The sequence below is a fragment of the Dromaius novaehollandiae genome, chromosome 22, assembly GCF_036370855.1.
Source record: "Dromaius novaehollandiae isolate bDroNov1 chromosome 22, bDroNov1.hap1, whole genome shotgun sequence".
NCBI lineage: Eukaryota > Metazoa > Chordata > Aves > Casuariiformes > Dromaiidae > Dromaius > Dromaius novaehollandiae.
In genome coordinates, this window is record NC_088119.1 from 8,440,184 (window position 1) to 8,453,113 (window position 12,930).

Consider the following 12,930-nt stretch of genomic DNA (forward strand, 5'->3'; position numbering starts at 1 on the left):
GTGTTGGGGTGTATTTGTGCATGCGTGTGCTGGTGTGTGCATGCGTGTGTCAGTGTGTGCTTGGGGCTGCACGTGTCTGTCAGGGTGTGCACGTGCTGGGGTGTTTTGTGCATGTGTTGGGGTGTGCATGGGTGTGTGTGTGTGTGTGTGTGTGTGTGTTGCACGTACCCACGGGCCCTTACGTGACGCTGCCGGGAGAGGTCAGCAGAGCTGCAGCCACCAGAGCTGACACTGTGTGTGTGTGTGTGTGTGTGTGTGTGTGTGTGTGTGTGTGTGTGTGTGTGTGTGCGTGTGTGTAGGGGTGTGCATGCGTGTGTTTGCACGTGTGCGCGTGTCTGTGTGCAGCGCTGTGCCTGCCTGGGGGTGGGTGTGTGCACGGGGGGGGCACGCAGCAGCCGGCGTGCCCGGGTGCAGCACGCCGTGCCAGCCGTGTGCACACGCGTGTGCGGCGCAGGGCAGCCGCCGGCGAGCGTGCCGCCTCGGGGCCGGCGCCTGGCCCCTGTCCCGCGTGTCCCGCGTGTCCCACCGTGTCCCTGCGCCGCCAGCAAGGAGTTAAGGTGGGGGGGCCGTGCCCGCCCCCGCTTCCTGCTCTGCCCTGCAGCCCGTGCGCCCTGCGCCCAGAAGCTCCCGCGCCCATAGGTTCCTGCGCCCATAGGTTCCCGTGCCCATAAGCTCCCGCGCCCATAGGTTCCCGCGCCCGTAAGCTCCTGTCTCTATAAGCTCCCGTCCCTATAAGTCCCCGCGCCCGTAAGCCCGGGGCGGGCACTGCGGCCATGTGGGCCCTGCTGCTGCTGGCGGTGCTGGGCGCGCTGGCCCTGGGGCTGGTGGCCCTGGGGCTGGTGACCCGCCGGCTGGTGGCCCCCGGGCGCAACCCCTTTGCCGAGGTGCCCGCGGGGACGCCGGGGCCGCTGGTGACGGAGCAGCGGGCCAGGGACAAGGTGCTGAAGCAGGGTGAGTGCGGGGGCGGCCCTCCGGGTGGCCGGCTGTCTGTCCGGCTGTTGTGCACGCTGTTTGTCCGTCGGGGGTGTGTGTCCTTCCTCTGTCTGTCCGCCCTGTGCATGTGTCTGTCCTTCCGGGGTGGCTGTTTGTGGGGCCGCCCAGGTCTGTGCACTGTCTGTCCGTCCGTGTGGGTCTGCGCTTCCCTTCCCTCCATCCGTCGTTCCCCCGGGCAGGTGCTTGCTCTCTCTGTCCATCCCTCCATCCTTCTCTCTGTCCATCCCTCCCCCTATCTGTCTGTCCTTCCATCCCTCCCTCCCTCCCTCTGTCCATCTGTCCATTCATCCCTCCCTCCCCCCTCTATCCTTGTGTCTGTCCATCTATCCCTCCCTCCCTCCATCCCTCCCTCCCTGTCTGTCTATCCTGCCACCCTTCCTTCTCTCCCTCCAGCCGTCTGTCCATCCCTCCCTCTGTCCATCTGTCTGTCCATCCCCCATCCTTCCTTCTATCATCTGTCCATCCATCCATCCACCCACCCATCCCTCCGTCTACCCATCCCTCCATCGCTCCATTGCTCCCTCCACCTGTCCATCCCTCCTGACATCTGTCTGTGTGTCCACCCCTCCCGCCATCCGTCCGTCCGTCCGCGCGTCCGTCCCGGCGCTGCCGGGGGGCCAGCGGTGTGCGTGCGCCCCGCAGGGTTCAGCGCGGCCCGGGTGCCGCGGGAGCTGGACGCCGTGGTGATCGGCAGCGGCATGGGGGGCCTGGCGGCGGCCGGCGCCCTGGCCAAGGCGGGCAAGCGGGTGCTGGTGCTGGAGCAGCACGACCAGGCCGGCGGCTGCTGCCACACCTTCGAGGAGCGCGGCAGCGAGTTCGACGTGGGTAAGGGCCCCCGGGCGCCGCGGCCGGGGCACCTGCGTGCGTGTGCAGTGCACACGTGTGTGCGTGCACAGCGTGGCTGCAAGGGGGCTGTGCACGTCCGTGCTGGTGCGAGGTGTGTGTGCTTGCAGTGGGGCCGCGCGTGCAGTGCACTGCGTCGTGCGCAGCGCCCGTACACGCATGCAGCATCCGTGTCAGCTACGGCGCGTGCAGGGCATGCGTGTGCAGCGTGCGCGTGTGCACGCGTCTGCGGCGGGTCTGCAGCGTGTGCTGTCCATGTGCAGCGTGCGTGCGCGCGGTGCCTGGTTGCGGCGTGCGCGCGCGGTGGTGGTGTCCGCAGCGTGCGCAGTGCCCCCAGCTCGGGGTGAGGCCGGGCCACGCCAGCACCCCTCAAGGTGACCCGGAGCAGGTGACACCTAATGACTTAATTCTCCCATCTGGCACCCTGGGGCACCCACCCCGTGGGCTCCAGCCGCCCCGCGCCCAGGGGCCCCCCCCGCCACGCGTCCCCGGGGTGGGACAACCCCGTCCCCCGGCTGGTGCCGACCCCCGCGCCTTGGGGGCCGCAGGCATCCACTACGTGGGGCAGATGCACGAGGGCAGCATGCTGCGCGTGGCGCTGGACCAGCTCACGGACGGGCGGCTGGGCTGGCAGCGCCTGGCCGACCCCTACGACGTGGTGTGCCTGGGCGCCCGGCAGTACCAGCTCCGCGCCGGCAAGGCCGCCTTCGCCGCCGCCCTCGAGGAGCAGTTCCCCGCCGAGAAGGCGGCCATCCGGGAGTTCATGCGGCTCTCCAAGGTGGGAGCCTCCGGGGACCGGCGGGGACAGTGTCCCCTCGCTGCCCTGGGGGCTGCGGGGTGGGAGATGCCATGTCCTGGGTGCCCGGGGCAGGGTGCTGGGCTCCCTCCTGGCTCAGGCTGGCCAGTGGGTGCCTGGGGACATGGGTGCAAGGACATGGATGGTGGCACTGCTGCCTCTGGGGACACGGGTGATGGAGATGGTGGGGACGTGGGTGATGGGGATGATGGACACGCAAGCAGTGGACGTGATGGGGACATGGGTGAAGGGGATGGTGGGCACATGGGTGATGGGGATGGTGGGGACACGGGGAGTGGAAGTGTGGTGATGGGCACATGGTGGCGGCAGTGGGGACACAGGAGATGGGCCCGTGGCCACGAAGGGGGCTGGCGGGTGACACGGGCCGGTCCCCGTGCAGCTGGCCGCCAGGCGCGTGGCCCTGCTGGCGGTGCTGAAGATGGTGCCGCTGTGGCTGGCCACCTTCCTCGTCCGCACCGGCCTCGCCTACTGGATCTCGCCCATCTTCCGCATGGCGGCCACCAGCCACAGCGAGGCCGTGGCCCAGCTGACGGCCGACGGCGACCTCCGGGCCCTGCTCAGCTACCTCTTCTATGGTGCGGGGGTCAGGGGCATGGGGCGCGTGCTGCGGCTGTCGCGACAGGGGAGGGCCACGTCGCAATAGGGGAGGGCTGTGTCATGATAGAGGAAGGCCATGTTGTGATGAGGAAGGCCATGCTGCGAAAGGGGAAGGCCATGTCATGACAGGGGAGGGCTGTGTCGTGATAAGGGAGGGCCATGTCACAATAAGGGAGAGCTGCGTTGCGATAGGGGAGGGCCATATTGTGACAGGGGAGGAGCATGTCACGATAAAGAGGGCTGTCTCACAGCAGGGGAGGGCCATGTTGTGATCAGGGAAGGCTGCATTGTGACGGGGAGGGCCATGTCATGATAAGGGAGGGTTGTGTCATGATAGGCAAGGCCATGTCGTGATAGTGAAAGGCCACGTTGTGACCTGCCTGGTGCAGGGGGGCCCTGTAGACAAGGCGAGGGAGATGTGTGGACCAGCCATATCGCGATAGCATCATATCGTGACAGCATCGCATAGTGATAGCATCATATCGTGATACTGTGACAGTACCGTACGGTGGCAATGTCACCCCGTGACCCCCGATGCCGTGCCCCCAGGGACGGCGCCGCGGGACTCCAGCTTCCTCATCAACGTGCTCATGGTGCACCACTACCAGCGGGGCGCCTGGTACCCGCGCGGCGGTGCCAGCGAGATCGCCTTCCACGCCGTGCCCGTCATCGCCCGCGCCGGCGGCGCCGTGCTCGTCCGCGCCCCCGTCTCCCGCATCCTCGTCTCGCCGGCCGGTGCCGCCGTGGGTCGGTGCCCCAGCCCCCGGCCCCCTCCGCCCCGGGTTGTGGGGACGCGGGGGGTGACGGGGAGCCGTGTCCCCCTCTCCAGGGGTGGCCGTGCGGAGGGGGCCGAGCGAGGAGGAGGTGGAGATCTTCGCGCCCGTCGTCATCTCCGACGCCGGCGTCTTCAACACCTTCGGCAAGCTGCTGCCGCCGGAGCTGCGGAGCCACCCGGGTGAGGTGGCCACGGGGTCCCTGGGGACGGGGGACCCGCCACGTCCCTCCCTCCGGCGGCTCCCAACCGGCCTCCCCGCAGGCGTCCGCTCCCGCCTGGACATGGTGCGGCCCGGCATGGGCTCCTTCCTGGTGTTCGTGGGGCTGCGGGGCACCGCGGCCGAGCTGGCCTTGCCCTCCACCAACTTCTGGCTCTACCCGCACAACGACCTGGACGGGATGTAAGGGGGCGCCGGGGGGGCCGGGGGGGCCGCGCAGGGCGGTGGCGGGAGGTGCACGGCGCTGCACGCTGTGCCGGCAGGATGAGCCGCTACGCCGCCCTGAGCCGCGAGGACGTCCCCGACAACCTGGCCATGATGTTCATCACCTTCCCCGCGGCCAAGGACCCCACGTACCAGGAGAGGCACCCAGGTACCGCCGGCGCCCCGGCCCCCCCCCGGGGATGCCTCCGCAGCCTTGATCCGCTCGGCTTTGCCGGATCAGAGGCTCCTTAATCCGGCGGGTGGGATTACAGGACGGGTGCTGCTGCCAGCGCGTCCTGGGGTGACACCGGCTCGGGGTGCCACCATGTCCCTCGGGGCGCCCGGCCAGCTGGGATGGGGGTTCCCCACGGCACTGGGCGCCCGGGGGCCCCTCGCCGGTGCCGGGTGGAGAAGCCGGGTCGGGGGGCGCGGGCGGGGGACAGGGCAGCGCCGGGGCTCGGAGCGGCGCGTGGCCCCGCAGGGCGCTCGTGCATGACCCTCCTGACCATGGCGCGGTACGAGTGGTTCGAGGAGTGGGCCGGGACCCGCGCCAAGCACCGCGGCGCCGGCTACCAGCAATACAAGATGGCCATCGCCCAGCGGCTGCTGGAGAGGGCCCTGCAGCGCTTCCCCCAGCTCCGCGACAAGGTGCCGGCGGGGCCCGGCCGGGGGGCTGGGGGGCACCAGCGGGGACGGGGTGCTCGGCTGGGGTCAGGGTGCCCAGGGCGGATGGGGTGTCCTGCAGAACAGGGTACCCGGTGGAGATGAGGTGCACCACGGGGTTTGGGTCCCCAGCAGAGACGGGGTCCCTAGCGGGTCTGGGTGCCTTGCAGGGTTGGGACGTCCAACCTGGGTGGCTGGTGGGAGAAGATGCCTTTTGCGGTGGGACGCATGGTGGGCATGGGGTGTCCTGCAAGGATGGGGTGCCCAGCAGGGTCCGGGTGCCCCGTGGGGTGGGGTGTGCAATGGCGATGGGGTGCCCTGCAAGGATGGGGTGCCCAGCAGGGTCCGGGTGCCCTGTGGGGTGGGGTGTGCAATGGTGATGGGGTGCCCTGCAAGAAGGGGGTGCCCAGCAGGGTCCGGGTGCCCCGTGGGGTGGGGTGTGCAATGGCGATGGGGTGCCCTGCAAGGATGGGGTGCCCAGGAGGGTCCGGGTGCCCCGTGGGGTGGGGTGTGCAATGGCAATGGGGTGCCCTGCAAGGATGGGGTGCCCTATGGGGTGCACGGCGGTGACAGGGTGCCCTGCAAGAAAGGGGTGCCCAGGAGGGTCAGGGTGCTGCAGGGCCGGGGCATCACAGCCCCTGGAGCCCGGCGTGGGGTGGGTGCCCGCCGGGCAGGCTGGGGACCTGCGGGGTGGCGGGGTGGTGGCCGTGGGGCCTCCGCGCCCACGCGCCTGCCCGGCGGCCAGGTGGAGTTCGTGGAGGCCGCCTCGCCGCTCACCAACCAGCACTACCTGGCCGCCCCGCGCGGGGAGATGTACGGGGCCGAGCACGACGTGGGCCGCTTCGCCCCGGCCGCCGTGGCCGCCATGCGAGCCGAGACGCCCGTGAGGAACCTCTACCTGACCGGTACGAGCCCCCCGGGGACCTCGGGGCGGGGGGACGCAGTGGCCCCGGGGCGGCAGAACGCGTCCCCAGCGGCGGCTCGTCCCCCCAGGGCAGGACGTGTTCAGCTGCGGGCTGGCGGGCGCCCTGCACGGGGGGCTGCTCTGCGCCTCCGCCGTCCTCGGCCGCCTGCTCTACGTGGACCTGCTGCTCCTCAAGAGGAAGATCAAGCAGCGCCGGGGCCGCGAGGCGGCTTGAGCCGCCGGCCGAAAGCGCCAACGCGTCCACCGAACCGGGGAGCCCCGGCGGCGCCGGCGGCCGGGACGCGGCTGACGCAGGCTCACGCGGGCGCCGCGCCGGCTCCGCGTGCCCGGCCGTGACCCGCCGGCTGGCAAAGTCCAGGCTGCACCCAGGGCGTGCCCGTGCCCGGGGCGGCTCCGGCTGCACCCGCAGCGCGGCGGCACCGGGCGCATCCCCACCTGGGTGGCACCGGGTGCCCCGGGGTCCCGCTTGCGTCGCCCTCCGGCGCTCGACCCCCACCCCCCCCAAAAAAACCCACAACGACGGGGCTTTCATTCATCCCCTTTTTAAGGATAAAGCGTATAAATAGAGACGTGCCCCTCCGGCCTTTCTGGGGGGGGTCATGGGCCCAGGCGTCCGGGCGCTCCGCAGGGAGCCTCTCCGTGGCCTGGCTGCGGGACGGGATCGCCAGCGTGGAGGTTGCTCCCGGGTTGTCCTTGGTGTCCCTCCGTCGCCTTTGGCAGGGGGTCCCGTCCCCAAGCCCCCCCCGCCTGTCCCAGCACCCCTAGGGGCAGCTCGGGGGGGGGAAGGGGCGGCTGAGGCCCGACGTGGCACCCGCACTCGGTGCACGGCCCCTCCGCGTGCGGGTACAGGAACGGCTTCGCTGCCACCTGGGAGCCGGCGGGCGTCAGGGGGGCCCCAGAGCCCCCCCCCCCGCCGGGCCCCAGAGCCCCCTCTTTCCCCCACGCTTGGCTCCACAGCCCCCTCCCACCCCCCATGCTGGGCTCAGCCCCATAGCCCTCCCCATACCCCCGCGCCAGGCTCAGCCCCACGGCCCCGTAGCCACCCCCGTACCCCCATGCCAGGCTCAGCCCCACGGCCCACTCCGTCCTGCCCCACACTGGGCTCAGCCCCATGGCCCCATAGCCCCCTCCAACCCCCCATGTCGGGCTTAGCCCCATGGCCCCACAGCCCCCTCCAACCCCCCCATGCCGGGCTCATCCCCACGGCCCCATAGCCACCCCCCCATAGCCCCATGCCAGGCTCAGCCCCACGGCCCCATAGCCCCCTCCACCCCCCCACGCTAGGCTCAGCCCCACAGCCCCCTCTGTCCTGCCCCACACTGGGCTCGGCTGCCCTCTCCCCGCCCCGGGGCGAAGGGCACCCACCCACCTCGCTGTAGGGCGGGGGGTCCAGGCCCGGCGGGGGGTCCAGGCCGGGGGGGGCGGGCGGCAGGGGCCCCCCCGGGGGCGCGGGCTGGTGGGGGGACCGGGGGGTCACGGTGGGCAGCCGCTCCTGGCAGACCTTGCGGCAGATTTGGATGATGATGACGATGAAGAGGGTGACGGAGACCAAGAGGCAGGCGGCGATGAAGAGGAACCTGGGGGGCAGCGAGACGCTGTGGTCGGTGGGGACCCCCCCGCCCTGGCCAGCCCCGGGGGGGGGGGGGCTGCAGCACCCCGTCCCCCCCCCAAAACGCCGCCCCCTTACCCGTAGGGCTGCTTGACGAAGTCCCCGAAGGGGTCATCGTGGTGCCCCCACTGCGGCATGGGGGCGCGGGAGCCCCGGGGCCGGTGTCCCACGGCGGGGGGGGACGGCGACGGTGCCGGGACGCCAGGGAGCCGGCGGGGTGGGAGCCAGGCGCCCGCCCTCGGGGACGCCCGCTGCCCTTTGGGCCCAGCGCGGCTCTGGGTGCCGCCGCCGCGTGCCGCTCCCCGCGTGCCCGGCCCCACGGCGGCACCGGCGGGTGCGGGGTGAAGGCTGGCACCTGTGTCCCCCCCCTTCCCCCCCCCGGGTCCCCGCTGCAGGCGGGAGCAGCGCCAAGCCGAGGGGTGTTGCACCCCCAAATCGGGGTGGGGGAGGCACCCGCGATCGCCCTTTCCCCTGGCTCCTTCCTGCTCTGCCTGTGCTCGGGTGCTGCATGGGGGGGGCACGGGGGGGTCCCACTGGCAGCCCGGACGCCTGGGCTCCTCGGTGACGGGGATCCCAAATTGAGGGGGTGCAATTAGGGCCCCCAGACGCCGGCTGCTCCTGAGACCCCCCCACCTTGCTGAGGGGGGTGGGGGGCAGCTGGGGCCCCTGCGAAGGGACGTGTCCCCTGTGCCCGACGCCGTCATGGCTGAGGGCTGGATGCCGCCGGCCCACTCCCAGGCCCTCTGCTCCTCGGGGCCCGCCTGCCCTCCAGCCATCCCTCCATCCGTCCCTCCGTCCGTCCAGCCCTCCATCCATCCCTCCATCTATTCCCTCCGTCCACCCCTCTGTCCATCCCTCCAGCCATCCCTCCGTCCAGCCTTCCGCTTCCCCCTCCGTCCATCCCTCCGTCCCCCCTCGCTCCTCACCCCCTCCCAGCCATCCCGCCCGCTCTCCTTCCCGTGTTTCGGGACTGGGGGGCTTGGGGAGGCGCGAGGGGCTGGTGGGGCCCTGGGGGGAGGACACGGCACCCGGGGGACCCCCGGCTGGCCCCCGCGCCGCTGCCCTTCCCGCACCCCCCCCCCCCCGGCATCTGGCTCCCAGCTGCGGGCGCTGCTCCCCGGCCCCCCTCGCTGCCTGCTGATGTGGCAGCCGCATCCCTGCCCCGTCCCCGTCCCCACGGCCACCCTGTCCCCTTGGGGTCCCCCCCCCCGGGGCTGCCCTCCTCCCCATCGCCCCCACGCACCCCCCCCCACCCAGCGCTCCCCAGCCTGGTCCCGGCTCCCCAGGGCCGTGCGGGGAGGGGGCGTGGGGGGGATTTTGGGGACCGCGGGGCTGGTTTGCCACTGGCCCCAGAGGCCTGGAGCTGCCGGGGGCTGGGGGGGGGGATCATCCCACCTCCCTGCCAGGATTGAAGGATTTGGGGGCCTTTTCCAGGCTGCGTCTCCCCTTCTCCCGGGGGGGGGCGGTTGTTCCCCATGGCTGCGGGTTTGGGGCAGGGCCGATCGCTGGGCAGGGGTGCTGCTGGCACGGGGGGGGGGTCCTGCTGCCCTCCGCCCGGGCCCCCCGGGCCCCCCGGCTCCCGCCGCCTCCGCGCCGGGAGATGGAGCCTGCGGGAAGGAGAAGGGCTGGGAGAGGAGGAGGAGGAGGAGGAGAGCGGGAGGAAGGGGAGAGGCAGGGAGCGGAGCGGAGCCAGCGGGGGAGCAGGGAAGGAGGGAGCGGGCGCGGGAGGAAGGGCAGCGTGGGGAGGGCTGCTCGCAGGCGGGGAGGAGGGATGGGGAGAGGGCGCAGCGGAGCGGGGGGAGCCCCCAGGCTGCCGGGGGGTCTCCTGCCCCCGTCGGTCCCCTCCCCGGTCCCCGCTGGTGGCTGCCGGGGAAGTCCTCGCCGGGCCAGCTGGCGGGCCGGGCTGGGAAGGAGCCCGTGAGTCATAGCGAGAGCAAATGATTAACGTGGCCGGGCCGGGCCAGCCGGCAGCGGCGGTGGCGGTGGGGGCCTTGCTGGTGCCCCGGGCAGGGCCAGGCCATGGGGGGGGGGCTGTGTGCATGCACACGCGGGGGGGGTGCACATCTGCGCAGTGCAAGTGTGTGCACGCGCACATCTGTGCATGCACGGTGCCTTGGCGTGACGCGGGCAGAGCGGGGACGAGCGGCCGCGGACCCTGACCCCCCCCCCCCATTGCCGGCCCTGAGGTCGGGTGAGGTGACGGCAGCGAGGCCGAAGGCCTGGGGTTGCTCGTGGGTGGGAAGAGCCCACCGAGCCCCGGCCCGCTGTGGTCAGCTCCCGGAGCTGCTGGGGGTCCCTGCCCCTCTGCCAGGGCAGCTGCCCCATGGCCCCCCCCAGCACGGCACCACCGGGGAAGCGAGCGGGGCCGGGCATCGGGGGAGCTGACCAAGTGCAGGCGATGGCGGAGGGGGGATTTGGGGCTGGCCTGCGGCACTCGGGGAGCCGAGGGCGTTTTTGGAGAGCTGCAGGGTAGCGAGGTGCTGGAGGGAGCCGGTGGCCGTGGGGTGCTCGCATCCCACCCATGGGGCAGCCGCCGCGGCCCACTGCCCTAAGCAGGATCATCCCGCTAATGGGTTTATTCCCGATGGCTTTGTTGGCTGGGCCGTGGAACGGCTCCGTTTGGCTAATTGGCTCAAGCACTTAACGAAGGATTCACCCCTGGCACGTCCTCCCGTGCCCCCAGGTGCAGGATCGCGGGGTGCCCCGAAGCCGTGGGGCTGGTGCTGCTCCTCGGGGCCGGGTCCCACGCGCGGCCAGGGCGGGGGGACGGTCCCTTTGAGCCCCCAAAATCGGCCTCCTGCCCAGGGCTGGGCTTGCGGCGTGCTGGGGAGCAGGACAGCAAACGGGGGCCCCCCCCAGGCTCGCGCGTGCAGCGTGCAAGCTGCGGGTGTGCTGCGGGTGTGCAGTGTGCAAACTCTGTGTGTGTGTGTGTGTGTGTGTGTGTGTGCAGGCTGCGTGCATGCACTGTGCAAGCCGTGTGCGTGCGCATGCCATGTGCAAGCCGTGTGCGTGTGTGTGCATGCTGCGTGCATGCAGTGTGCAAGCTGTGTGCGTGTGCAAGCTGTGTGCGTGCCTGCCTGCGTGCCTGCATGCGTGCGTGCTGCAATGTGCCGGGCGTGTGTAGTGAGCTTGTGCATCCAGCTCGCACAAGGTGCGTGCGAGCAGCGTGCAGGCACGCGAGTGTGTGTGCCTGTGCAGCGCGTGTGTGCTCACACGTGTCCGGGGCACACGTGGGGACTGCACGTGTGCAGCGGGCTTTCACCGTGTGCGTGCGTGCAATGCGTGTGCATGCAGTGCGTGTGTGCAGCGTGCACGTGCAGCGCGCATGCATTTGCAGTGCACGTGTGTGCACGCGGTGTGTGTGTGCGCGCCGCGCTGTGTGCGCGTGCGAGCGCGTGCAGCACGTGTGCGAGGGCTCCCGCGCCCCTCCCGAGGCCGGGCCACCCGGTGCCCACGGCGCCGGCCCGTGCGGAGGCCGCGGTGCCGGTCCCTCCCGAGGCCGCAGCGCTGCGTGCTCCTCCGCCGCCGCAGATTACAAGGTGCCTGGGGAGGCTGCAGGGCCTTTTTTGGCCTCCTAATTACACGGCAGCCGCTGCCGGGCTGGAATTACGTCCGGGCGGGCGGCAGAAATAGCCGCGAAGGCAGGTGGGTCCCGGCGCGGCGGTACCTGTGCCAAGCCCGGCCGGGGGGACGCGGCCCCTCTCCCCGGACACACGCGTGTGCACTGAAACACAGCGTGTGCACCCGCCGCGGCGATGGATTTCGTCCCCGGACGCCGTCCCCGGGTGACCCCTTGTCACCGCTGCCCCTTTCCCTGCCGGTGCTGGACGAGGCCAAGCCGGACACCACGGTGGGTGCCGGTGCCACCCTGTCCCCCGCCGCGCATGGCAGTGCCACAGCCACACACGGCGGTGGGGCTGAGCCAGGGAGCGTCTCGCGCCCGCCCGGCCCTGGGGATTCTCTGATGTCTGATCGAGGGTTGCGCTCGCCCTGCGCCGCCCCCCTCCTCCCCCCGCTCACATTTGGGTGAATTGGCGGCTGGGCCGGCGGCGGGAGGCCGGAGGCACTCGCAGACGCGCGGTTGCGTAAGCGGCCTCTCCGGGGGAGCCCGGCTGCCGGCGGCCCTGCCGGCCCTCTCGGCGTGAGAAACCGTCCTGGGGGCAGCTGGAAGCTCCCAGCAGGGCACCGCCGTGGCCGGGGGGGCCCGGGGCTGCGGGTGCCTCGGGGCCAGGCGCCGCGGCCGCTCTCTGCACGCGCCAGGGCACCGCGCGAAGCCTCGGGCCATGCAAAGCTCGCGGGCTCTGCGTGCCTCAGTTTCCCCGGGAGCAAGCAGCCAGCCCGGCGGGGACCCAGGTCCTCCGGCGGTGCCGAGCCGCTGCCCGGCTCTCGGGAAGGCGCCGCCGCGGCTCTGCCAGGGCCACATTTGCTTCTTATTTCCTGAGCTGCCGACGCCGCAGACGGGGCGCGACGGAGCTGCCGGGCACAGCGGGGCCTGGGCCGTCCCCAAGCCCTGCTCGTCCTCCTCCTCGTCCTCCCACCCGGGAGCCTGCGACTGCGTCTCCCCCTCCCTCCCGCTTTCCCTGCCTTCCTTCTCTCCCTCTTTCTCTTTCTTCTTCCCTCCTCCTTCCTTCTCTCTTTTTTTTCCTGCTTCTTCCTTCTCTCCTCGCTCCTGTGCAGCCCCAGGAGCAGGATTTGAGGTGCTGGGCTGGGGGCTGCTGGTGCTGGGCCAATGCCCACACATGCACACGCGTGCACACGCGTGCACACGCATGCACACGCATGCACACGCGCACCCACACCCGGGCTTTTCACACCAGGGCCCAGCCCCATTCCCCAGGGTGAAGGGACCCAGCACAGGTCACCGCATCCCTGTCCCCCCCGCGCCCGTCTGGGCCAGCGCCACCCCGAAGCCCTCCCTGCGCCCCGTCTGGCCCCGCGGCCCCCTTCCCCACCGCGGCCTCTCTGCCCCCTCCCTCCGGCCTAGCCTTTTCCCTTCCAGCTCTGCTGTTTGAAGCTATTTTTTCCACAGCTCCTGCCAAGAGCCGCTAATGAGAAACAAACGGGCTCCTCGGACCGCTGCTGCTCGCAGCCCACACGCCTGCGGGGCTGCCCGCGTCGCCGGCCGCGGCAGGGCTGCTCCGCCGGGGCCGTCCCCTGCGCCGGGACGGGGCTCCTCCGTGGGGCACCGCCGTGCTGCACCGTGACATGGGCTCTTCGCTGGGGACCGTCATCCCAGGCTGGGACACGGCTCCTCTGTGGGGCACCACCGTCCTGCACCAGGACGTCG

General features: G+C 71.7%; 2 protein-coding genes across 3 annotated transcripts; one reads left to right on the plus strand and one right to left on the minus strand.

Moving 5' to 3' along the window:
* Nucleotides 1-25: 25 nt before the first annotated feature.
* RETSAT (retinol saturase) lies at nucleotides 26-6,349 on the plus strand. Its single transcript, XM_026106930.2, has 11 exons — nucleotides 26-951; nucleotides 1,636-1,818; nucleotides 2,385-2,614; nucleotides 3,033-3,228; nucleotides 3,800-3,997; nucleotides 4,080-4,205; nucleotides 4,287-4,425; nucleotides 4,506-4,615; nucleotides 4,928-5,094; nucleotides 5,855-6,014; nucleotides 6,103-6,349. Exons 1-11 carry the CDS (start codon nucleotides 774-776, stop codon nucleotides 6,246-6,248), a joined length of 1,833 nt encoding a protein of 610 aa, XP_025962715.2. The 5' UTR covers nucleotides 26-773; the 3' UTR covers nucleotides 6,249-6,349.
* Nucleotides 6,350-6,560: 211 nt separating this feature from the next.
* On the minus strand, nucleotides 6,561-7,836 carry LOC135330598 (EMI domain-containing protein 1-like). 2 transcript variants are annotated; one of them, XM_064524595.1, is made up of 3 exons: nucleotides 7,722-7,836; nucleotides 7,536-7,611; nucleotides 6,561-6,901 (listed from the first exon to the last, which is right to left on the minus strand). In XM_064524595.1, the coding sequence occupies exons 1-3, from the start codon at nucleotides 7,778-7,780 to the stop codon at nucleotides 6,632-6,634; spliced, it is 405 nt and encodes a 134-aa protein (XP_064380665.1). In that variant the 5' UTR covers nucleotides 7,781-7,836; the 3' UTR covers nucleotides 6,561-6,631. The 2 variants fall into 2 exon arrangements, with proteins under 2 accessions (XP_064380665.1, XP_064380664.1); XM_064524594.1 differs by having other exon boundaries at nucleotides 7,404-7,611.
* Nucleotides 7,837-12,930: the final 5,094 nt, after the last annotated feature.